The sequence below is a fragment of the Drosophila yakuba genome, chromosome 4 (assembly GCF_016746365.2).
Source record: "Drosophila yakuba strain Tai18E2 chromosome 4, Prin_Dyak_Tai18E2_2.1, whole genome shotgun sequence".
Classification (NCBI taxonomy): Eukaryota; Metazoa; Arthropoda; class Insecta; order Diptera; family Drosophilidae; genus Drosophila; species Drosophila yakuba.
This window is the reverse complement of record NC_052531.2, coordinates 639,812-665,848: the sequence shown is the minus strand read 5'-3', so window position 1 is coordinate 665,848 and position 26,037 is coordinate 639,812. Positions and strand designations below refer to the sequence as shown.

At 35.2% G+C, this 26,037-nt stretch overlaps 3 protein-coding genes across 15 annotated transcripts; 2 read left to right on the top strand and 1 right to left on the bottom strand.

Annotated features, from left to right (window-relative positions):
• Positions 1-281: 281 nt before the first annotated feature.
• Positions 282-2,559, top strand: LOC6523731 (NADH-ubiquinone oxidoreductase 49 kDa subunit). Its single transcript, XM_002099570.3, has 6 exons — positions 282-457; positions 551-675; positions 741-850; positions 908-1,109; positions 1,457-1,644; positions 1,702-2,559. Exons 1-6 carry the CDS (start codon positions 366-368, stop codon positions 2,389-2,391), a joined length of 1,407 nt encoding a protein of 468 aa, XP_002099606.1. The 5' UTR covers positions 282-365; the 3' UTR covers positions 2,392-2,559.
• A 719-nt stretch (positions 2,560-3,278) lies between these two features.
• On the bottom strand, positions 3,279-10,754 carry LOC6523730 (transcriptional activator protein Pur-beta). Of its 10 annotated transcripts, XM_015191356.2 has the most exons (10): positions 10,613-10,754; positions 10,481-10,555; positions 9,208-9,411; positions 9,097-9,159; positions 8,927-9,039; positions 8,702-8,804; positions 5,966-6,084; positions 5,791-5,912; positions 5,081-5,189; positions 3,279-4,991 (listed from the first exon to the last, which is right to left on the bottom strand). In XM_015191356.2, exons 3-10 carry the CDS (start codon positions 9,248-9,250, stop codon positions 4,836-4,838), a joined length of 828 nt encoding a protein of 275 aa, XP_015046842.1. In that variant the 5' UTR covers positions 9,251-9,411; positions 10,481-10,555; positions 10,613-10,754; the 3' UTR covers positions 3,279-4,835. The 10 variants fall into 10 exon arrangements, 8 of the variants coding, with proteins under 8 accessions (XP_015046842.1, XP_015046841.1, XP_015046846.1 ...); XM_015191355.2 differs by lacking the exon at positions 10,481-10,555 and having other exon boundaries at positions 10,613-10,751; XM_015191360.2 differs by lacking the exon at positions 10,481-10,555 and having other exon boundaries at positions 9,208-9,408; positions 10,613-10,750.
• Positions 10,755-10,911: 157 nt separating this feature from the next.
• On the top strand, positions 10,912-25,659 carry LOC6523729. Of its 4 annotated transcripts, XM_015191353.3 has the most exons (7): positions 10,914-11,336; positions 14,950-15,411; positions 15,475-16,668; positions 16,939-17,565; positions 19,630-19,789; positions 19,883-20,245; positions 21,590-25,659. In XM_015191353.3, exons 2-7 carry the CDS (start codon positions 15,095-15,097, stop codon positions 24,077-24,079), a joined length of 5,151 nt encoding a protein of 1,716 aa, XP_015046839.1. In that variant the 5' UTR covers positions 10,914-11,336; positions 14,950-15,094; the 3' UTR covers positions 24,080-25,659. The 4 variants fall into 4 exon arrangements, with proteins under 4 accessions (XP_015046838.1, XP_015046839.1, XP_002099604.1 ...); XM_015191352.2 differs by lacking the exon at positions 21,590-25,659 and adding an exon at positions 20,698-20,906 and having other exon boundaries at positions 10,912-11,336; positions 14,950-16,668; XM_002099568.4 differs by having other exon boundaries at positions 14,950-16,668.
• Positions 25,660-26,037: the final 378 nt, after the last annotated feature.

Sequence of the window (26,037 nt, the reverse complement as noted above, 5' to 3'; positions counted from 1 at the left end):
TGTGTAGATGAGAATAATTTTATTTGTCTTATTAAGAATAAATTTATTAACGACTATATAGCTACTGCAGAAAAATATAGAAATCAATTGGTAATGATAGAAACGAAATCAATTTTATTTGTTATTCACCAGTTTTTGTGTGTAATATATATTAAGAAATTATTGTGTTTTGGAGTTAATGTTCATTAAGCAACAACCAGCGATATAAGATCAGTGTAAATACAATATAAGTTGCACCTGATTCGCTGGTGTAACCCGATGTTCGATATATTTTAATGAAATTTCGATTGCGGACAATTCTTCGGCTGTATTAGCTTCCTGAATTGTTAATTTAGAATCATCTAAAGAGGAATTTGACTATCAGGATGGCCAATATTATGAGGCGGACCTTGATTCCCGGACTTTCTCACTTGAGGCTACGGCCACAACTGGTTTCATTAGGATCGGCCGCGTTAACGTAAATATTAAACGCTTACATAATTCGAGTATACCTTTTATTTCAGTAATGTACATATAACATCCCGGACCTTATTGGAAACTCGTTGTTTAGTTCTCAGGAGACGCGTCGGGGAGCCGCAAAATGGTATCCGGACCCTGAGTTTATGAAGCAGTTTAGCGGCCCGGTGATGTATCCAGACGAGGTCACATCGCTCTGGAAAGTGCCACCATGGAACAGTTAGTTCGTAACCCAATCGTAAGTTGACCCTCGAACTAATCGCTTGATTTAATATCTCCACTAGGCAAGGTAACGCCTGTCGAGAAGTCTGTGCGTAATTTGACCTTGAACTTCGGCCCACAACATCCCGCCGCCCACGGGGTCCTTCGTCTTGTGCTGGAGCTGGATGGAGAGGTTTAAGCTGTTAATCGACCACTGGCTTTATAAAAATTAAAACCTCTGTTATTGTAGACCGTCATGCGTGCCGATCCGCATATTGGGCTGCTGCACCGTGGGACCGAAAAGCTCATAGAGTACAAGACATACACCCAGGCATTGCCGTATTTTGACCGTCTTGACTACGTCTCCATGATGTGCAACGAGCAATGCTACTCGCTGGCTGTCGAAAAGCTCCTGAATATCGATGTGCCTCTTCGTGCCAAGTATATTCGAAGTAAGAATACAAAGTAATTTGCTCTCGCCCTAGGCTGTGTGTAGTCGTCCAGTTGTCGGTAAATTCAAAGTTTCTACGATATGTATAAATATTTCAAGTAAGGATCGTCACCATTTCCATAAAACTTCCGAAACTTTTTTTTTTTTAATTTTTAATTACTAATATACTACTTAAAAAAATTGATTTTTAAATGTGATTAGATTATAATGACTTCAAATCTTAAATTGAACGCAATAAATCACATTTTTGGATAAGTAAGCAAAAAAGAAATTCGGCTTTTAAATTTGTTGCCAGAAAAAAAAAAATATTACCTCTATGCACTTTTTTGAAAATATTATTTTCTGCAGCTCTTTTTGCTGAGATTACTCGGATTCTGAATCACATTATGGCCGTCGGAACACATGCCTTAGATGTTGGTGCACTAACACCTTTTTTTTGGCTATTCGAAGAGCGAGAGAAAATGATGGAATTTTATGAGCGAGTTTCTGGTGCACGGATGCATGCTGCCTACATACGTCCTGGTGGAGTGTCATTGGTAATGCATTAGCACACATATTAAAAAATAATATAATTATTTTACGTTGTATGACAGGATATGCCTATTGGTCTAATGGACGATATCTATGAGTTTGCATTAAAGTTTGCCGAGCGGTTGGACGAAGTGGAGGATGTGTTGACTACAAATCGAATCTGGGTGCAGCGGACCGAGGACATTGGGATCGTAACCGCAGAAGAAGCCTTGAACTATGGCTTCAGTGGAGTCATGTTGCGTGGGTCTGGCATTAAATGGGATCTTCGAAAACAGCAGCCATATGATGCCTATCATTTGGTAGACTTTGATGTTCCCATCGGCACCAAGGGCGACTGCTATGACCGATATCTCTGCCGGGTCGAAGAGATGCGCCAGTCCCTAAGAATAATTGATCAATGCCTAAACCAAATGCCTGCTGGAGAAATCAAAACGGACGATGCCAAGGTGGCGCCTCCGTCACGGTCCGAAATGAAGACATCCATGGAGGCACTTATTCACCACTTCAAGTTGTTCACCCAAGGATATCAAGTTCCACCCGGGGCAACATATACGGCAATAGAAGCTCCGAAGGGTGAGTTTGGCGTTTACCTTATATCAGATGGTTCCAGTCGTCCATACCGCTGTAAAATCAAAGCTCCGGGGTTTGCTCACTTGGCAGCTTTAGAGAAGATTGGAAAGCAGCACATGCTAGCCGACGTCGTTGCAATAATTGGAACTTTGGATGTCGTATTTGGGGAGATAGATCGATAATTCTTTAGAGAATGTACGCCCTTCCTTCTCTGTACGAACCTGCTTATAAGTATAAAAATTATAAATACTTTAAAAATCAAATAAATCTTCTGTTTTTCAATTACTCGTAGGCTATGTAATCCCGGGAACTAAAAGCAATAAAAATTAAGACTAAGAATGCATATTCTAGTAACGCCTATATATTACCTTCGCTAGTGTGTAGACAGACAATACTTCTGAATGACTGACAAATACAGAAGATTAGACTTCTTCGACCATATTCTTATTCACACTATATTCTTGCGCGATTCTCTACATAATATGCCATTTAATGAGGTTAAATTATTCAAAATAAAAAGTATACTTTTCTAAAGATACAGATGGTTTATTTTTTGATGAGCGATATGATATGATATGATATGATATTATGATACACCAATCGAAAGGCAGCACATAAACTACAGAAAGATTAAATGGTTCAGGAGAAACAGCAGTGAAGAGGTAAGAGCAAAAATTGTATTAATTGGAGGTGATGGGCATGGTAAGCAATATAATCACCCATAAAATTAAAACAATTCATGTAATGACACTCCATTTAAGAGATATTCTTCTTTTAAATAGATGTAAGAAACCACTTCTAGCAGCTTAAAATTGTACAAGTCAAAATTGTAAAAAGTCAAAGCGAATCCGTATTAAACATTGTACTGAAAAAAGAATGATTTGGTTTAAACCGAAGAAAATGGTGTTACTCATACAAACTTCGGCCTTTGTTTTTATTGGATGGATTCTAATATCCTCAGACCGCAATTTTTCGCCTTTAAATCGACTGCTATGATGAATAAAAATCGAATAAATTATCTTAGCAGATTTTCAATACAGCCCCATTCGAACACTCTCGGTGGGACAAATTAATTTGTTAAAATTCAACTTTATTTCCATGTTATATTCACAAAACTCTTAAAATAATTGTATTCTTGCCAAACAACATTTAAGATAAACCCACGTTTTATATTTAACTATTATGTTGAATCTTCTGTAACATATTGCCGCTTACACTTGCCCGATAATTATAAAGATTTTGTGTTTATAGTCAGATTTATCGACTCTAGTAAGGAAATTTGTAGGACTTCTTCGGATGCATTAGTTTCAATAGTATTATAATTGATGAAATTATTTTTTATTTTATCTAGTGAACTAGCTCTCGTTAATATTAATAAAAACATAAAATTAATTAAGAGAGCAAATACATTTTTTTATACCAATTCAATGTGTTATTATTGAACCCAAATTTTGACAACTTTCAATACTAAATAATTAGTAGCACTAGTTTTTTACTTAGCATACCCAATCTGTACACGATATTTCTTTAGGGAAATTTATCCGGTAGGTGCTTGTGTTGCGCTTTCAATCTATGTTGTAATTGCTATGCATGTTCATCGTACTTAGTAATTTTTTATTCTACGTGATCACATGAAACTTTTGTTTTAAAAACGCGTTTAGCTGTTACTTTAATATGTATTATAATTATAACATATTATTTCTAAAAGCTTTAACAATTTTGTAAACTTGTTAAAGATGTTTCAAATTACATTAACATGAATTAGTTTTGGTATAACTTATCAACTTAAGGAATACATATAATGAGAAGTATGACTTTACGCGGCACAAATTATCAATTTCAATTTGAAATTCTAGTTGTATATTAGCTAACAACAAAAATGATACAAATTAAAATAATAGCAATGTAATGTTCAACTGAAATTGATTAGTGTGAGTAACTGTTTTGCATTGAATATGATGTACTTCTTTCATACTGGGATTAGAAACTTGCGGCTTTACTTGTAATTATTAACTGTTTATTATCAGTAGTTCTCCGCTTTTTTGTTTACTTCTTGTAAATTGGCAATGGCCTTCTATTAACAAGATCCGATTTTAAATGAAAAAATAGGTCATTGCACACACAATTAGGAAAAAAATTAATTTTGTTTGTCATTTCAGATAAATTAAAATTAAACAATATTAAAACGCTGTGTCAAAAAGAACTCCGTTGATGTGAATATTTTGCGAGTTCCAAAGGTAGGAAATGTAAAACAGGAGCACGGCTTTTTCGAATTTTCACTTGTAAAACAAACGATGAATAAATTAAAAATTATTTTTACTTAGTAAAAGGCAAACATTCAGATATTTAGAATTAAAAATTGATTATGGGGTTTAATTTTGTCTAATGTAACTCTTAACTTATTTATGTTTTTTCATTACAAAATTATATAATACTAAAACATATTTTGCTAAATGCAAAAAAATAAACATATTTCAGTGTCATTTCAGCTTAATTAGTCGCATGATTTTTAGTTTAGTTATGTCAGACGTTACAAGCTTTATATATATTGGTATTGGTTGGTCAATCGACATTTATTATTTTTTTTGCGCCTTCTTATATGATTGAATAAATCACGGTATGTTGTTTATTTAAGACTAGTTGACGATGTCGGTAAATTAATTTCGGCAGTAATTGAGTCGGACGATTTTTTCATTTTCTCGCAATAATCATTAAAAATATCTCGAAAGCGTATCCAACATTTCTCCGGAATAGTTATCGAAGTGCGAAAGTTATTTTTCACCTTCAAGTAAAATACACATAAATAATACAATAAATCACCATGCTTTATATAGGAAAAATATATATAAATATAAAATGTTTTGGTTATACTTCGCTTATCCGCATGTAAACCCCTCGATTATTTTGTCCGATATCAAAATAAAAATTTTTATTATCGACCTTCATATGACGCTCTTCCGGTAAATCTCCTTTGAACCTGCTAAGAAAATAGCAATAATTACTATTTGGCAAAGGCACAACAGTTTTATTTGATTTCCAATCGATAAATTTGGTCACAGTAGCTTCTGTCCGACCATTTTCATGGCAATGGCATTGAATATAGTTATAGGATACATGTATCCTATAATATATATATACATAAATGTATGCTATGTTAACTATGATCAAAACTAGAAGTACAAGCCGCACAAGCCTGTCACTTTGAAACAAGCTTTTGATATTTTTACAAACCGTAATAACAATATGTTGGAATGTTATTGATATTTTATATAGAATATTTTAGTCAATTCCTATACCGATTTTGGTTTAAGAACATTTCTCTGGTGTCCATGATACTTTAGCACCTTTTTAACATGTTAGCTCTCATGAACGTTAATATAATTTTAGTGGTGTGTACGGGCTCACATTTTTTGGCTGAAAATTTCTGATTTCAAAGGAAAGGGATTTAAATTAACTATTTTGAATATTCTCATTTTGCAAGTTTTATAAAAAAGAAACAGTGTGATTTTTTTAGGTATAAAGTTTTTAAAAACCTTCCTTAAGGGACCATTTTTGTTATTTCAAATTTAGATGTACTTTACCCTCCATCATTTGCTCCAAACTCTTCTAACAAATCTGTAAGAGCATCACGAAATTCGATCATGCCTTGAGCCGGTAACGCGATTTGAGATCTAGGCCCGCCTCTTGTTATTGTTTGCGACACCTAAAGAAAGAATCAGTTATAACAAAGCAAAAAGATAACTATCAAAATTTTACCCGTAAAAATCGGCCACGCGCATTTTCCTTTAAGTCCAAGTAATATCTTCGATAATCTTTTATCATCATTTCAGATTTAAGTTTACCATCTTCTGGTAAATTGTCGGTGTTTGGTGGACCTGTATAGTGTCCAAAAATTCTTTACTAACTTATGTTTGTATCAAAGTACCCCAAACACTGTTCTTTGATTGAAAAAAAAACCGAGATTTTCACCCGTTACGTTAAAACAAACATACATTTATTTTCCATAAATGATAAGTAATTTATCATAGACCCGCATTAAAATAAAGTTTAATGTTAAGTTCATAGCTTACGCATAATTAAATATTATAAACAACGATTCAATTTCTGCGGAGTTAAAACGACCCCAAAACAGATTCTGACTCTGAAAATCCGTTTTCAATAAATCTTGATGTAGAACACGACTTTTATGAACATTTTTAAATGTAAAATACTTATTTATAGTCATTTTGAATGCATTGTTATTTTTTAGTTATTAATATTTAGGTTATGTGTTAAAAAAAATTAATTAACAACATTTGCTGAATTTAACGAGTGCTAGCATAATTAACTAAGAGGAAACATATCTCATATGGGCGGCTAGGGAAGGCGTGGTCAGATCGGTCTGACACTTGGATATGTTTTTATATGCATCGACACTATCATATGTACGAAATTTCAAAAACCTTGCTTTAAAACTTTAATTTTCGTCGAAAAATCGGCTTGCCGGCCCAATGTGCACTGTATACATATGGGATGAGATTGATATATGAAAGATAACTACTAATATTACAATAAATTTTAAATTGCCCACGCAAGTGGCGGTTTATCCCTAGAGACTTGCGTTGCATATCATTAAAGGACAGTTAGACATTCTAAGCATGCTTTAAACCGTATTATAACAAAATACAGCTGCCTTAGAATAATGATTAAAAATAACTTTTAACCTTTATGTTTTGACCTTTTTTAACCTTTATGCTGACTTTTAAAATAGAAGTTTTTTTTAACAAAATTCCGTAAAATTAACGTTTTGTTGATTTTTATTTATTAGGCCACAAAAGCAGCCACTCTTAGAAATTCAGAACAACTATCACATCTGAGCATGAGCTTAAAAAGATAGAGATAGATCGAGTTTTTTGGAATAATATAGTCATGAATGTTGACAATAAGCATACACATTCTGAGATTACACATGTGTTCTAGAAAATTGCCATAACCACTCTAGCGCCCAGAAAATGGTCAGACCTTACTTTGGACAACGGTTTGGATTTTAACATTGGTCGTGCCATATGCGAATTTGTTCTATCGATATGTCATGATTATTCGGGACATGCCGAAAAGTTCTTGACTTTTTCTTGATTGTACAAAATTTAGCGAAATACCATTTTCGATTACCATAATTTACACAGTCGTTACCAATGAATGTGTCGTACATGATCAGTCTAGTCACTTTCTTAGGCAGGGCCGGCGACAAAGTTTCATTTGGGGTGGTGAATGGATTTGCTTGGACTCCCACGCAATACCTATGCTTTTAGCTTGTTTTTCAATTAATACTTTAAGAAAGGATTTAGTATAAGCTGCCCTAGAAAATACCATCAATGAAAAATAGTTTGCTACCATAAATGATCTTTACTTTATAAGTAATGTAAAAAATATATGGCAATAACAAATAAGAAAACCATTTTTTTTAGTAAAGACTTTTATGAACGTTAAAAAGAATACCAAACAGATTCTAAATGTCACCCAATTTAAAAAAAAACTTCTAAAGGATTCCCAATGATAAATGTGCATGTTAAATTCAAGTGTCTGCCGATTATATATGGGTGTGACAATGTTCTGAAACACTGGCACCGCGTAGACGTAATTAGATTATCGAGCCGGGTTGATCTAGCCATGATCGTCTGACCATCTGTTTGTCCTTATAACGATAAACACTCAGGAGCTGTTAAACGTTAAAATCTACATGCAAATTCCAGTAAAGTTGTTGTTTATAAAGAAATTAAATTGCAGCTTCCCAAAGCAGTTTATTATGCGCATGCATATCTCCACTTCACACAACTTTTTTATGATAAGTAACGAGTGTTCATCTACTTGAAATTGAAAGTCCAAAAATTTATTCCAATTTAAATATGTATAAAATCATAAAGTCTTAAATTTTTTCTTCGGTTTGTGGAGTTAGAGTTACTATAGAACTGTTATTCAAACGGTTGTTTGTCCCGACCTCATTATATGAGCATAAAAACTTCAAAAATTTTTTCTGTGTTGATAAATACTGACTAAAAGCAAGAGAGAATCTATAGTCGTGACTATTATGGACTTGTTATTTAGCTATTGTAAGTGGGAAAGTAATACAGTTAATAGTCTGCTTAAGAGATTGAACACGAAGTGATATTGTACTTTCTAGTACATTTGTAATAACCTTTTAATGGAAAATGATAAGCTATCAAATAAACGTTCGTAGGGAGTTGTGGTGAGTAGATTCTAGATCGTAACGGACGGTCAGACTGACATTGACAGAATGATTCGGAGGGATATGTTAACTTTATACATACATTGGCTTTCAGCACCACTAAGTGCTACATTATGAATGAATATATATACGTAAACTTCTATTACTTCCTATTCTTTTTATTCTAGAAGTAACAAATACAAGAACAATTTAATGTAAATGGAATAGTTTAGTATTCTTAATAGAGTAAAGTTTAATAAAGTATGCAATAACAGAACGGTAAATACCTAGAGAGGCATAGTAATCGCTAAATGACGACAAATGATCGCGAAATTCAGCTGCAGTTGAAAGAGCCAAATAAATTTGACTTCGTCTACCATCGGCGCCAATCTGCAATTATTAAACCTGTTATACATAAAATTCCAACGCTCTGAAGTGTTATCAGCCAAAATCAATATTTTTTGTTTTTAAAACGAAAATTAGTACAAGTTAGTTCTAGTCTGATTATTTACCTCTGCAACCTTTATAAAACGACCTCTTCTATTTTGTTTTACATCCAAATAAAATCGTTTAGATTGTATTTGCAGCATTTTCGTAGCCAATTCCTGTTCAACGCCGCTTCCTCCTGAAATGAAATGATAGTGATATATTCCGATATAACAAATAATGTTGCACTTTATACCTTTTGCAGAAGAATCGAACTCGTTCCTACTTGAGGTACCTTCCATAGTTGCAACATTATATTCTGAAATATTAGAGCTGTTATATATTTATCGATAGGCGGCTCACTTACTTGATCCTGAGATGCCATCATCTCCGCTTCCCAAATCGGACATTACGAGACCACCTATGTAATAAATCTCGAAGCTTGGAAAATAGTTACGCTTCTTTCCTCTTCCGCCGTTAAATGTGAGTCACTCTACTCTTGTGCCTCAACCTGCCAGCATCTAGTTAAAATTATATCCATTCATTTTGTCCAGTGAACAACATTCTCCTGCTTTAAGACCGTTACGAAATAAATAATGTTTAGATATAATCTTAGAAAAAGATTTGTTCAGAAGTGAAACCGAATACGTAATACGTATCAAAACTTATTTCTGCAAAGGCACTATTTAGGCACCCTTTATTAATTATCAATGTATGCTTTCTTAATACTTTAACTATATTGCTCAAATTTTTATTAATTTTTCATTAATATTTATAAAAATTAAGAAAAATTTGTGATTTACGTATATGTACACACACTGAAACGTATATTAATAATATTATATTTCAAATCGATACTTATTAACTGAACAAGATTAATCCCTGAATACATATGTAGACAAAAGTAAGGTATATATAAATGTACATACATACATATGTACACGCCATATGTACATACTTTGAAAGGTCGAAAATGTCTACTTTTTACCTTAAAATGTTCCTATACATGCATCAAAAAAATATTGTTTCAAAGCATAACACTTATCTGGCAATTAATTATAATCCCTTACGCCAGCAAACAATCAGTTGAACTACCCTATTTTAGTAATTTAAAATTTATTTAAACAAACAAATAACCCGATTAGTATAAAAATTAGTTGTTTACATTGTGTGTGTACGTGTTTGACATGTATCAGCTGTTCACCCATCGCATTCGTTGAATTGATTCGACTACCCAAGAAAAGTTTCAAGGTTTTTACATATGTATGTACGCAAATACGGATAGAGCCATTTTACAGACTCATGATTTGAATTCCACAAGGTGCTTTTTGTATACATATCCATCTCAAACTTGAATACAACATTGTTTAAAACAGTTTGTGCAATTAACTGTGAAACATGCAATAAATACGAAAGGGGATCTTTTTTTTTCTTTAAGGGAGCTTCCAAGTACACATATGTATTAGCGCAGCACAACTCAAAAAATGGATACAGCTCATGAAAGCAGGGCTAAAGCCAGTTGCGAATATATAGAAGAGCCTTACGGTTTCCTAAACCTGACATTCCTGACTCATTACTATAACATGGGCTATTTTCACTTCATTCCTTAACTAGAAGTTAAAAAATAATATAATACGTACAACATCGACACACACACGCACTGCCCTTACAACTGACATCGACACTCGCCCATTTTATTTGTTCGTCGGGTGAAACTACAAATTCGTAGGATGAGAACAGATGGAGAATTGAGCCCAACAGGGCTGAAATACCTTAACGCCTTTGGAGGAAGACTGATGCAAATTCGCGTTTGAGAGTGTTTCGAGTCACAGCGAAGGCTTGCGCATGTTGTATGTTTATATGCAGATTTAGTAAAATGCCCTAGTTGGATTTGATTTGACTAACCATCCCAAGGAGAACGCTCGGTACGTGTAGAATCCGGCAGAACGCGTTAGGTTATTTCTCGAAGCTCCGTTGCGAGCATGTAACGAAACACAACGTAACGCATCCAATACGTATCTTGCCGAAAAAGCTCAGATAAACTGCACATAAGTCAGCAAAGCTCCTTTTTCCTAGTCTTTCTATTTGCGGCGTTATTGGTGTCGGTTGCTGTTTGTGGTTCGTCGAGCATGAGCAGCAGAAAGTGGAAAATTATCATAAATCTCATCCAGAGTTCTGTTTTGATTCCGATACAGCGCGATTTTAAGCACTTAGCTGCGAAACATTGTGCAACGGTGCTGTGAGGCACATCCGAACCAATCTGCGGCAAACTACTGTAGTGCGTGTTTGTGGTGTGTGTATTCATACACGACATGTGTGCACATACATATGTCTGCATGTACATTCGAAATTCAAATTATGCAAAATGTGCATCATACTTCGAACGGCAGTTAAGGAGCAGTGCTTCAATCGCGACTTCGATGGAAATGTAACTGTTACGTACTGTGTGCGCGAATTCCCCCATATCTATCCTGTGCCTAAACCGTCGAGCGAAACGTAAGTATATCACCACTCATATACTCGCACATTTTCTACATAAATACAAATACCCGCAAACTTATTTTTGTTGGTCGTCTCTCAGTTCTCTCCTCGTTTCTGCTCATTCTCCTTCATCTCCTCTCGTTGCCAGCTGCCACATCCACTGTGGAAAGCGAAAACAGAAACAGCATCTCTTTTGAACCCACAGATATACATATGTAAAGCAGGTACATATGTGTATATATATACTTATATGTGCATATATTGTTCACATAACAAAAAACGAGAAGAGTAGCGACTAGTCTATTATTTTTTATTTTGGTATCGGGTCTGTATTTCGTATCCGTAAATCCGAATCCAAATTGTCGGGCACAGCACCACGTAGCATATAAAGAATAGTATAAGTAAAAATAAATTGATACATACACTCGCATATGTATGTGCACACATGTTCAATGCACTGCCAATGCTTTTAATTCGTACATACATATGTATTTGTCTATATGCATATTTTGACTAATATTAAAAAATATCAAACTGCCCTTGTAGTCGGAACTCCGACTTGTCGGGTTCAAAATTGACTGATCCCTTTAAATTAATTTGCGTACCTGTAAAATCATACATTGCTGACCATAATGCTGGACAATTACTTTCGTTCCTCCTTTTGTACATATCTCGAAAAGAGAGATTCTATTAAGAAAACTGTAGTTCTTTCGCTTGTAAAGTAAGGCAGAACAATGAAATTATTGCTCTGTTTTGATCGGCCCTGCATTTAAATTCTTTGTGACCGGGTTAAGGGCTAAAAAACAAACTATTACATGACCAAATTGAATTATCATACCAATTTGGTTAATAACGAAAAACATATTTCAAACCCGCAGCACGGATTCAGAGGAACAACACTCAATTTTGAAAACTGCTGTTATCTGCTATTCGTGATAGTCCGAATTTTATTAACTGAAATATTAGGAAAAGATAGAGTGCTTACATGCACAATTAGAGCGAACGATTTCGCCGAGTTCCTCGACTAACAGATACCCGGTATTCACCTAATTGGGGGCTAAAAGGAAATATTAGAATTAACATTCTGAATACGAATGGGCCTGGTGAAGCAAAATGTACTATTGTATTCGGCTTGTGTTTTAAGCGTTCCAAAAAAGTAAATTTTATCGCATTTCCGGGTAAGCTTTGTTCACAGTGATAGCAAGAAAGTTAAGAGTTAGCGTGTTAGCTGCGTTGTTGCCGGCATGAGTTCCGCTTACAAAAATTCATTTTAAGGTTGTCTTCAATATATTTCGGTTGTACGACCTTGTGATTGCGATCAATAATATATATTTTACAGGGTCAGAAACACTTCCTTATACCTGTTACACAGTCTTCTATTACCCCCTTTAGTCCACAAGTAACTTATGAAGCAACGCCATAACAATCATCACACAAACATAGCTAAATATTAAGATTTAGATAATCATAAGGTATTAATCAAAACAATAGTGAACGGAATAGTATATTTTCTAAACTTTTAGATACCAGTTACTTTCTGGAAGCGGTAAAGATATATTTAAAAATTGTGTTGTCATAGGTATAAAATTGGCAAGAAATAAAAAAAATTTTTGAAATTGTGGGCTTACTAATTTTTGTGTTTTGCGACCGTAAGAGTGGGAGTGCCAAAGTGTTATTGGCAAGATAAATAGTAACAGTTTTGGGCGGTTTGTGTGTTGTGGTTTGGCCGAAGTCATTGTAGCAACTGACTTTGTGAACAGGGTTCCTGTTACCTCACTTACATGTACGTATTTATATAAATCAATAATATAATAATAATAATATAATACATAAATATAATATAATCAATAATAATATAATAAATCCGTCTACTGCGAACTTGGGCTGACAATGATGCCACATTTTAGATCAAACGATCATTCTATATGGGCGATACATCTTAGCAGCCACAATTTGTAAAGACATTTTTCTTATAAATTCGAGATTTAAAAGTTAAACAATTTCGGTAGGCCAGCTTGTGTCACGTATGGTATATATTATCGGCACGCGGGTAATGAAAACATCGAGTAACTAAACTACATATTGCCTCCCACAAAATCATCTCTCAAACACATACGAACTCACGGCTTGAGCTTTTTTGAGAGTGCGTACTCATTTGGCTGTTGTTTTTGATTTTACTAAACTTTCTGGTACAGTAGTTTAGACTCACACACATGTAAACTCAACATCCGTGCATCCGGATTTATACATATGTACGTGCATACAAATGCAAGTACGCGCACATACTCAGAGCTTGCTACTGCCATTTTTCGCTTCGTTGCATTTTTAGGCTCTGCTAAATATTATGTGTATGCATATTTGTACTATAGGTGTCTCATAAGGAACGTTGATACACAGATATGCAATATATATTTATTATATATTAACAAGGTAACAGACTTCAAAAAAATAATTCATGTTTGATATTTGCAGTAAGCAAAGGCCTAAGCTTCTAAGTCATTAGGTTAAAGCGAATAATTGAAAAGGAACAACCAACATTTTATTGATCGGTTAAGACAAGTTGATATGTATCGTGCAAATATCAATTTAAATTGATTGCTATATATTTTATATATGTCATTCGTGAATAAGATACACATGAAACTCCATTTATATAATTCAGAAACCAGGCTTAGAAATAAAGGTTTGTTTTTATGTCGATTTTTTGTTATATATTTCATCGTTACAAAGAAATAATAAATTTATTTAAAAAGACGTCCTTAAAGAACCTTTTACATATACTTGGGAAATTGCGGATCAATAACCCTCTTTGGGTTTTTTTTATTAGAACGTTTTTCGTGGCCATATGATTAGAACTTAACATATTTTAAATTCATTAATATGATAAAACGATGAAATTATATTCGTTAATTAGTTACAAGCATAATTCTTTAATAAAACAAGAGAAAACGCTAATGACAGTTCCCCGACTATCAGATACCCGTTTGTCAGCTAGTGGAAAGTGAACGAGAAATTTCAACAATTATGTAAAATGCCGGTTCAAATAAATAAAATGAAATTAGAAAAAACTATTAAAGAGTTTGGGCGTGGCTAGTTTAGTCGGCTTCGGAAATATGCGCTGCGTCTATGTCTCTAGAATCTGCAGACTTAATCTTTCTATTGTAGTTTCGAGATCCCGACGTTCATACGGACAGACAGACAGAAGGAAAAGCTTTTTTCTCCCTGTTATATACTTTTCCAAGAATCTCGCATACCCTTTTACTCTATGAGTAACGGGAGCAATATTAATATTTTATGCTTATTGGATACACAAAGGACGAGATACTGTATTTACTTAATATTACAATCGATACTCCCGTAAAGGGACTTATTGTATTCTATGAATAGTCTGTAATAGTCTTTTTTCTATGAAAGCAATTACGACGATTATTGTAAACGAGTTACGGGTATCCCGTTGTTGAGGGACTCAAATATATACTAAAACCTATGAGAGGCGGACAGAAAGGTCTATAAGCATAAGTATGAAGTATCGGCATACACACTTTAATTCTTTATAACATTTTACAATCATATTATATTTCCTTATATCTTCTAATTTAAATTAACTGTTTGTGTTATTTATTTTTAGGCAGGCTTATAGCGCATCTGGCACATAACACGGTTCACAAATAATTTTTCAGAACCTACGAAATTGATATTCGATAAGAATGCTTCTGAAAGTGATTGAAAGCAACCATAGTTTTCTTCCTAAATGGACGGTTATTAAATAGGATATGCAAGAAGAAAGTGGAAGTATTCCACTCTTAAGTAGTTCCTTAACTTACACGCCTACAGTAGCATCATTAGTCTTACGGATAACTCTAATACAAGGAGCTAGATCATTTGCTGCCACAAAATATATCATAAAGGATCTACAAACTTTTAATTTTGTTTGGTCTGAGCAAGCAATAGTTCGGAAGGCAGTAAAACCAATTTGCACTGTAATGGCATCAGAGGTGGATGTAAGTTCGGGACCTGAAGATGGAACCGTATTGACATTGATGCCATTAACCCCATACCATTTAGAAAATGGCAACAATGAATCAGGCAAGTATGTCTCTGGCGTACCGAATAATCGCAAACGACTGAGGCTGTCCATTCTTGAACAAAACAGCATTCAAAACAATGAAGTGGACCATGAAGATGACGAGCCCAATATGGACCAGAAATCAAAAATGTCAGACATCAAGTCAAATGAATATCCTGAAATGGAGAAGCATTTAAAAGCCAACAGTAAGATCGTCATTGAAGGGACAACATCTATAGGCAACTCAAAAAGAAAAAGTCCAGAAAAAATAGTGCCATTCGATAACGACTGCTATATGCCCCCAGAGCAGGCACTAGTTACTAGCGTGGAGCTAGTCGTTCCAGCCCCTCAAATTTCTTCGACGAGCACACCAGACAGGCAATCTGAAGAGCCCAAGCCAAGCACTCTGGTCGAATCCTCGACTACATCGTCTTCGACTATTGATAACAAATTGCAATACAGTACGGCTGGTCTGTATAGCTCTACTAGTTCCGCAAGTATATTAGCAAATGATAAAATCGTTGGTTGTGCAAATGACTCTTCCAATTTGAACTTAAGAATTCCTACAAAGTTAGTAGTAACGACAGCAACAGGTGATATTTTGCTGGATGATCGAAGGGCTTCTTTATGGACGCCTCACCATGACCAGTCCGGCCAAGGGCAACAACACATAGAAACAGCATCGACTGACATTAAGCAAGAGCCTATAAATGTAAGCTCGGAGCTGTCATACCACCATCAGAATCGTCACTCCGAACTTTTGCTTCAAATCGAGAAAGAAAGCTCTAGTTCATTTTCACAAGCTATTCCTATTCCAATGCAGGATCACAATAATATTGCAGCATCGAGCCAATTTGGCCAAACAGTAGCGACTTCTAATATGAACAGTCAATTGCACAATAATTTTTATGCGCAAATGATACAGCCGCAGCCCCTTCTTCAAAATCAGCATCAACAAAGCATGCATGAACACAGTCCTCCCCTTCAGCAGCCTGCAAGCTATGCTGGCTATATCACTCATTATCAAAGCTCTCCGATGTTTGGTGCCCATCAAAGTGAGCTGCACCAACGTCATAACCAACAGCAGCAACCTCTCCAGCATCTAATGGACTGCCACGGGCATTTACATCAATCTACTCATATTTCCCAACAACATCATTTGCCACAGCAAATCCATCAGCACCAACATCAACAGACACAGCAACGCTTGCCATTGCGCGAAAACTATCATGATCTTATTATGGATGATTTTCATGAAGAACCAAGCCATGCCTTCAAATTGTAAGTAGTTACACAAGTTAAAGTATTTACACATTGTTAGGCTGCATGGTATAAGTATAACAAATAATTTTTTTATATTTTTAAATTTGGAGCTTTAATTTTAATTTACGAAATAAATTTTGTATATTAAAAGTTGTAATATGACTAATATGTATTGTTAAGAATGAAAATTAACCAAAAAAATTTTTTTATGGTATATTTGTGTTTGGTTGAAAATCAATAAATTAATGAATTTTTATTTTTTTTTAATATTCGTTTTTAATTTTGCAGAACCCTTTCTCCAAGCAACACAAAACCTGAGAATCAAGATGACGGTTATGAGACAAGTGCTGGCGACGTTTTAACACCAAATTCTCATAGTTCGTCAACACACTCCGTTACCCCTCAGCATCAAATGCAACATCCGAATATCGTGCTTATGCCGCAAAACCAGAAGAAGCCTGATGATGTGCAATTAACAACAGTTCCACTCTCTGGTGATTCTCACACCGACCACAATGCTTGCTCATCAAACGGTAGTCAAGGACATGTTCTTGCCTCCCAGTCTCATCTAGAACTGAGTGGGGGCACTCGATGCTCAAGTCATGCCTCTGTTGTCGATCCCTACAGTTTTATGGGTGAGGAGTTGCACATGCATTCACCATCACATCGTCATTTGGAGGCGGTCACAACTGGGACAGGGCGGTATGGGATTTTAGTATCAAATGATACTCCCGAATGTCTAAGCGGAGAAATATATCGACCCAGTCAACCAAGTTCAAATATTTTGGAACAAACTGATAGCTCTCAGTGTGACATAAATTCCAAGCCAATGCCAAAAAAAAGGGGGCGCAAAAAGAAGATAGTTGCTGATTGTACTGATACCACACAAATGACAACTCCAGCCGATCAACATAAGTAAGTCGATAAATTGATATAACTTTCTGAGCATATACAAAACCCAAGCCTATGGAACAGTATAATTACTTCACAGTTTCATATAGAAACAAAAGAAAATGCTATAATCGAGTTGCCCGACTTTCAGATACCCGTTACATCGCTAGTGGAAGTGCGAGCACGAAATTTAAACATTTTCGGAATATCGGTGGAAAATAGGAAAAAAATAAAAATATTAAATGAACAAAATTTCAAATTTTTCAAAAGATTGGGCGTGACAGCAAAAAGTTTTTTGGCAAATCGATAGAAATTTACAAGACGAATAAAAAAATTTAAAAAAAATAAAAACATCTTCATCTATTGAGCGGTTTGTTGGCGATAGAGTAAGCGTGGCAGCATTTGGAAACAAACTATGTCTCTTAAACCTGCAAGTTTTATCTCAACAATCTAGGTTTTATAGTTCCTAAGATCGAGGCGTTCAGCCAGACAGACGGGCGGACAAACGGATATGGCCAGTATTCTTAATCAATTCTGCCCTTCAGTTTGGCAAAGAGAGAGAAAGTTGAAATTAAGTAAACAGCATGCGCTGGGCAAGTTTGTCTATTTGAACGCTTATAAACCGCCCAAATGAACGCGCCTTATAGGTAATAAGAAGAGTAAATCATTTCCGAGCCTATAAAGTATATACAAAATCAGGATCAATAGTCGAGTCGATCTGACAATGTCTCGGAAACTATAAAAACTGTTTGTCACGCTCAAAATTCCACGCCCACACTTTTGAAAAATGTTTTGATTTTGTTTCGCTTTATTTTGTCTTCAACTGTCAAGCTCAAACATTTGAAAATAAATTTTTGAAGCAACTTTAATCGATATGCCAAAAAAATTCTAATTAAATTCCACTAGATCAGTAATAAAAAAAATAATTACTGCAAGCATATATAAAATTCAACTTATCAAATCTAACTTTTGTACTTCTATTCAGTTTATAAAACACTAAAATCTGTACAACTCCCTCCAAGTTTTTAAAACACTTGGATTTAAAGACCATGGCCATGAGATCAGAAAGTCTAGGTGGAAGATTTTGTCCTGCACTTTATCTGTCGAATTTATAAGTAACCATAAATAAAGTCCACGCTCTACGTCTTTCTAAAATGTTCAATAAATAAAATAGTTTTCGGGACCAAAACCTTTATTTCTGCTGTTTTAAAGAACCCAGTGTAAAAACTAAAACTGGGTTGTATATATTAATCTACTAACATTTGCAAGATCGAAATCGCAGAGAAATTTGTTTATTTTTTATTTTTAAATCTACACTAACGTTTAAATTTTGCCAGATATTTATCCATTTTCTTTAATTGGCGCCTAACTATTTAACAAATTATCCTTACAGGTTGATTCTAGTTTCGCAGCTTGCTTGGTTGCAAGATATTATTTAGTTGAATTAGGTATGTTGGCTTATAACGATTTCGTTACCTGTGCATCAGTCTTCTATCTATACCCAAGGTACAGTCACGTTGATTAAGACAATGTAGGATTCTTAGTTTCTTAGTTGCTGATTATAAACAAGAAACTTTCCGTATCAGAGTGACAAGGACATCCGCATAACTTTGCATGCCTGTCTCGAATTTTTATCAGAAGGTCGTTCACGCCAAGATTCCACAACAGGGGAGAGATGACTCCGAGAGAAATGTTAATCAGCCGGCAACTAAGCAAATAGCCCAGTCAAATAAAGTCAGTTCTGGAAAGATCATTTAATTTACGGTCTGAAGTATGTAATTGTCTTATATAAAATGATCTCTAGCAGCCTCTCATCCATACATATGACCAGTGACCTGGTGGTCATATTTATATATATGTATATTTACGAATTCAGAGTTGTGGTTGTAGAATGGATATGTTACTAAAGTTATTAATTTATATCGATAATTCAATCTGGCACACCTTTTAGCAAAATAACAAGTATCTAATAGTACAGGATCTCGACTTAAGCGTTTCTATGGTTTTTTGTATTAATATAAAAGGGATTCACAAAAAACAAAGCATTGATGTGTTTGCTTCGTGCTATTATAATATAATATTTTTTAGGGCATCTGGTGGCAGAGCAGGCTGCGAAGATGGTTCTGCCGATCAAGCCGTAAAAACCAAGGAACGCAAAAAACATGACAGATTTAATGGAATGTCCGAGGAAGAAGTGATAAAACGGACGATTCCAGATCATCTATGTGATAACCTTGATATCGTTATAGTGAGTTGTAAATTTCGGGTTTAAAAATGGCAAAAACTTAAAACTTTTATCTAAAGAACAATATTAATGCTTTTTCCCTTTTATGCTTTACAGGTCGGAATAAATCCTGGGTTATTTGCAGCATACAAAGGACACCACTACGCAGGTCCAGGCAATCACTTCTGGAAGTGTCTCTACTTATCGGGTCTTACTCAGGAGCAGATGAGTGCTGATGAAGATCACCAGCTGATAAAGCAAGGAATAGGATTTACTAATATGGTTGCTCGAGCCACGAAAGGATCTGCTGACCTTACAAGGAAGGAAATAAAAGAGGGAAGCCGAATTTTGCTGGAAAAACTTCAAAAGTTTCGACCAAAAGTAGCCGTTTTTAATGGTAAACTAATATTTGAAGTGTTTTCGGGAAAGAAGGAATTTCACTTTGGCCGCCAACCTGATCGCGTCGACGGCACTGATACAGTAAGTATTTTTGTCGATTAGCGTTATTTGCAAGGACTTATGTAAATCGAAATAGCGAGAAACCTGCAAACCATTTCTAAAATATGTTGGAATATTACTTTAATTTCTTTACCTCAAACTCGCCGAAATTTGTAATTATAACACTTTTCTTTGAATTATTTTTGTTTAAATTTTTTTTACCATATAACTTATTTTTTTTACGAAATGTAGTTTAATTTACGGTTTTTGTTTCTTATTACTATGCTAATTATTGTAGTAGCAGATGTCATTGTTTCGTCTGGTGTTACTCGTAGAGTAAAAGTCAGGCTAAATTCGTTTAAAAGTTATAACAGGTTGAACGAAACATTCCCCCTTTCCAAAGTATATATCAGGATCACTAGTCGATGCTTGTATAAACATCGATGTTCAAAATATAAAACGTTAATATTTTTTAATTCTTTTTTTTCCAATAGTCGCCTACAATCTATTCTAAATTGTCCGCAAAAACATTTTCGCTCGATATTTCAAAAACAATTGCTCCAGGGCCACGACTTTAACTAAGTAACTGGTATCTATAAGTCGACGAATTTGATTATAGCGTTCTGCTCATATTGTATTTTAGTAAGTAATTTTGTTGTCATGGGTATAGCTAAAAATAAAAAAATAATCGAAAGAAAATATATTTTTTAAAGGTTGTTTTAATTTTTTTTTTAACTATTAAGTAATCTCAATTCAATGAAATTTGGGAATATTATAACAATACGATTACATATAATTTGTACATTTTTTCATATCAATACGCAAATTCTAAAAATTTTATTATGGTATAGAAATCGTTGGCATAGGAAATTGCTTTGCCCGTTCTTTGCCGGCACACGTACGGCGGAAACGTTCTGGGGCCTTTGGCACGTGTCTTCAATAGGTTTTTGTCGTTTTTGCCGTTCAGATGATGTCCAATCGTCAAAGACATAGACTACGCTTTTCAACTATTTATAGAAAGTATTGATAGGAATGCAAAATTGTATTTTATTAATAAACCTTTAAATGTTATTATGTTGTTAAAATCTTTTATGCTGTTCTGTCTTAAAAGCTTTTTATACCAGTTACTCGTAGAGTAAAGGCAGGCCAGCTGACAGGGAATACGGGCCCGGGGGGAAACACCCTTCTGTCTCCCTTATATGATTTAAGTTATGTTAAACCGGGCCCCCTCAGAAGTCCGGGCCCGAAGGTAGCGTACTTTTTGTTTTTGTGAAAATAAAGTTACTGCAAAGGTATTTAAGCTTTACGTTGCAGAGGAAATCTTCCTCTCTTGTTTAATAATTTTTTAACAAGTTTTCCTGACTCTATTAATGTTGTATATTTCAGTTCATTTGGGTGATGCCATCATCATCAGCGCGTTGCGCCCAGCTGCCGCGCGCCGCTGACAAAGTACCGTTTTATGCGGCTTTGAAAAAGTTTCGGGACTTTTTGAACGGTCAGATACCCCATATAGATGAATCAGAGTGCGTGTTTACGGATCAAAGGATTCGTCAGTGTAGCGAACAGCAACAGGTCGAAGTCAATGGTAAAATCAAGCAAACACTTCAAACTTCTATAGGCGATCATCCATCCAGTTTAACATTAGTAAGTAACTGTAGTGGTTCAATGGCAGGGGATGCAAAGTGTGGAATTGTTGCCGAGGAGTCAGATCAGGTTCAATCTGAAAAAATTATGCCCCAAATGGCTCCCACTGTGTCATCTTCAAGTAATGCAACTGAAGGGGAATCGTTTTCCTATACGGGAGAAAATAGACAGTTACTCCAAATGTCTAATCACAATCCTTCAATTAATGAAAGCAATTACTTATCCGTGTTCGGTTCTCAGCAGTCCTTGCCGCAGCAACCACTAGAGAAGAAAAAACGAGGCCGTCCAAAAAAAATTAAGGGGCAAGATGTTACTGATCATTCCGTGGTTGGAAAAGTTGCTATGGCCGGACAGCATATACCCCATCCCGATTTTAATAATATTCTTAACCTTTCATTGATATCTGGAGGCGGCAGCATTGAAACGCCAAAAAAAAAGAGAGGCAGACCAAAAAAACTTAAGCCCGCAATTGACAACATATTACCAGTTAAGCAACTGCAACACGGAAACGCTAATTTAAACACAACCGCAGGAATGTCGGCAGTTTCAATGCATCCACTCTCCATGGAGCATATTGCAGCGTCTCCGCAAAGCAGTCATCAAATGCCGCCAAACTTGTACAATACCCCCCCACCGTCGCACCTATTGTACACGGCATCGGCATCACCTATGGCCTCTCCTGCCCTTAACTGCAATTACACTCAAGGTCATGGACATGGAACTCCACCGGTAGGGCAAGTGACTTCGGTTGCTCAGGGGACTTCGCCCGTCATCGATACGCAAAACGACCATCTTCCTCCACAGAAGCAATCCCAGCATGGAAACCTGGACGGTGGACTAGATATGCGTGATCATCCGCATTTGGGCGAAACCCCTCCGCCGAGTTCGCCAAATCTGTGTCCAGCTGTCGATTTCGATACACCAGACGAACAATCAGACCCCCAAGCGGGCTCACGGGAGCAAAATAAAGCCGTGGAATTGGATCATCAGCACCCTCAAATATTGGAAAAGGTCCAGTATGATAGCCCCACACCTGGTACCGAGGCGAACACAGCTCATCCTCAAGAACATTACCAGCAGTGGCTTTCGCCGCACCCCCACCAAAGTAATCAACCAGCACAAAAACTGGCACACCGGCAAAACCATCCCCATATGCAGCATTTCCATCAGGAGCACACGGATAACTGGCAGCGTTACGAAGAACAGAGTTCAAATCCTTATATGGTAATCTCTGCTCACCACCATCATTTGAGTCCACGACTGGGAAATCAAACCCATCAGAATTCCTCTCCATCAGGACACATCGGTTCAGATGTTGCTCATAAAAGCTTATGTGGACTCGAATCGCTGGTTGATCAAATACCAGCAATAAGAGAGCAAGATTGTAGCAATATACCACCAGCGACAGTAGCGGCAGCAGCGGCTGCTGTTGAAAGTCGTCTCTTAAGTTTGCAGCACCAAATTCCACATCAGCAACATCAGCTGGAACCACATCAACCACAACACCAACAAAATCAACAGCAGCAACTAAAGCAATGCAATCAAGAGGACTCCGCACAGGGAGAATCTTGTAGAGCTACAAGGGAGAATAGCAATGTGAGCAATAACAATTTCTCGGTAAGCAGTCTAGTCGCTTCTGTTTCGTCTGCAAGAACTGACAACGCAGCAGTATATGGCAACGGAGAAACAAAGGGCATCGATGAAAGTAGCCATAATAACAACAATTTTGGCAACAATATTGACTATGCCATTCATAATCAATCGGGTTATCATCATCATGCACCTCAACTGATTGGTAGCGCCCTAGGCACAAATGTTAATAATTCTGAGCCTAATATTCATACGATTTCCCATCCTCATCCACCTCACTCACATCCGCATCCGATGTATGTGGACCAAGCGCACCACATGGCACATATCTCATCCATAAATGTAAATTCTATGTATGGCCCGGCGTATGGATCCCACCCACAGCATAATACAGGAGAATATGCGGGAACACACGGTCACTATAGTCTTAGCGGTAGCGTTCAGACTACTGGACCAACAAGTACTTCAACTTTACATGTTCCGAGTCCAAATTATCCATTTGGACACCACCCATATGGTCATACGCCACACCAAGCAAACTACCCAGGCTATACTCATCCACATACTCACCATCACCATAGTCATTTGACCGTGTTTGATCACTTAAAGCCGTCCGACATAAGTGGATACGGCGGTTTTTGATTTAAAGAACAGGAAGAGGAATCACTGCAACCGATTTAATCGCAACGACTCGAATACAGCGACTTGATGTGAATGTAAATCTTTTACGATTTTGCGCCCCGCCGCATCTCAGCAATATTTATCAATCTCTGGCTTTGCCGATTTTACTTTAAGGAATTTTTAGATCTTATATATAATAAGATAACCAAAGACTCCGCCTAATCTAATTATTTTAGCTTTACTTTCTAAAATTACAAAATACTACAAATGATAATGTTTACTTAAATTATATACGTAACTTACATAAAAATATGATCCCGAAACAATTGTTTGTACTTAATATAAATCATTTAAGAATACTTTATTTTGCACACACACAAATATGTCGAAACTTACTAGTATATAATAAAGTTTTAAAACCATATACAAAACAGAGTCATTTGAACCTGTAACCTACTAGCACTATATGTTACAGTTGTCAACCCAGTTCATGTAGTAATATTCAAACAGCTGTTTTGCCACTAGAATATTATATGCCTTTTTATTATTTTCATTTATGGTGCATTTTTTACGGAGATATTTGCAAAATAACGGACAAAACGGACGTATATGGTACATCCACAAACATGGCGTATAGCTACAATGTAATTTCGTGTATTTATATAATGCTATAAATATCGGTTTTTTTGGGTAATATTTCCTTAAAAAAAACACGTTATTTTAAAAGCTTAAATGTTGCACGAACCTAAAGTTGTAAAAAAAACATAGAATCCGTTTGCCTCCAATTTGCGTTTAAAAATGCCTAAATTAACACAAATTTTTTGTGAACACATTTAGAATTCGTGCATTCTAATCAAGTAAAGTTTTTGGTTACCATAAAATTTCTCTTTTCTTTAAGTGATAATGGTTGTGTTCGCGCTACGTTTTATAAATTTCTGAGGATTTTGTTCATCTAGCTATAAATTTCCACAAACCTTCGAATGCGTTTACGATAGCCTGGGTGTGTGTGTGTAATTTTTCTAAATATGGTCAATTTTTAAATGAATGTTTTTGCAATGAAAAATACAATTGTTTTCAATTAACCAGATAACAAAGTAAGTCTTTAGACATAAGTCGTATCGGACGTAATTAAAAAACACGTATCGAGATAGATTTTAAGCATAGCTATTGTAGAAATTTAATGTATATAAGTACATTATAATATTTGTGTAGATTTAGTTTTCCTCTATTAGCATACTACATCTACAAAAGTAAATGAATTTTTGTGAATATTGGGAGTTTTAATAAAACATAACCTTTTAAATTTATAGAACAAATTATTTTATGATTAGCTAAGTTACTTAATTTTTGGTTTTGTACATATTTATCTAAACAAAAAAAAGAGTTTAAAAGGTGCAATCAACAAACGAAAATATTTCACAAATTTAAAGTAACCTAAATTTTATACAAATTTAAATATTTTGTTATTAAACTTTTGTTATAGTACCAATTAACATTTTGTTTTATTTATGTGCCCCTAACTTATTTACTCGTAATACTATTGTAAACTTCGTTTTTGATGGAAAGTTTGAAATAAATAGTAATAAACAACATTAAAATAATACAAGATTTCTGTTTTCATACATTAAACATTTTCGACTCACATATCAAAAATCTGGTCTCAGCGTTTTTATTAAATTATGCTCTATAAGGTCTATATATGTATAACCATGCAGTTTAAAAGGTTTTTGTTTTTCGATAATTAAAAAAACAAAAGTTCATCACGCTTTTTGTAAATGTGTACTGTGGTTTTCTGATACTTATAACCTGATTTTAGATGGTAGGTTTCGCCCTTTTCACTTTGCAGGGGGAAAATTGTATATTTTTGATGAGTATACGAGTATATATAGAATACTTAGTATATAAATTTGAACGGGATGGTTCATAACTAATGAAAAAAATGGGACCTTTGTCGTTTTTGATCATTTAATTTGGTGTAC

Coding starts and splice junctions, on each gene's coding strand:
- LOC6523730 (XM_015191356.2), bottom strand. CDS start 9,250: ATGTCCGATTTGGGAAGCGGAGATGATGGCATCTCAGGATCAA. Junction 9,160..9,207: donor TGATGGCATCTCAGGATCAA/GTAAGTGAGCCG, acceptor CTAATATTTCAG/AATATAATGTTGCAACTATG. Junction 5,190..5,790: donor TTTGGAGCAAATGATGGAGG/GTAAAGTACATC, acceptor CTATTTTCTTAG/CAGGTTCAAAGGAGATTTAC.
- LOC6523729 (XM_002099568.4), top strand. CDS start 15,095: ATGCAAGAAGAAAGTGGAAGTATTCCACTCTTAAGTAGTTCCTTAACT. Junction 17,566..19,629: donor ACTCCAGCCGATCAACATAA/GTAAGTCGATAA, acceptor AATATTTTTTAG/GGCATCTGGTGGCAGAGCAG. Junction 19,790..19,882: donor ATAACCTTGATATCGTTATA/GTGAGTTGTAAA, acceptor TATGCTTTACAG/GTCGGAATAAATCCTGGGTT.
- LOC6523731 (XM_002099570.3), top strand. CDS start 366: ATGGCCAATATTATGAGGCGGACCTTGATTCCCGGACTTTCTCACTTG. Junction 851..907: donor TGCTGGAGCTGGATGGAGAG/GTTTAAGCTGTT, acceptor CTGTTATTGTAG/ACCGTCATGCGTGCCGATCC. Junction 1,645..1,701: donor GTCCTGGTGGAGTGTCATTG/GTAATGCATTAG, acceptor GTTGTATGACAG/GATATGCCTATTGGTCTAAT.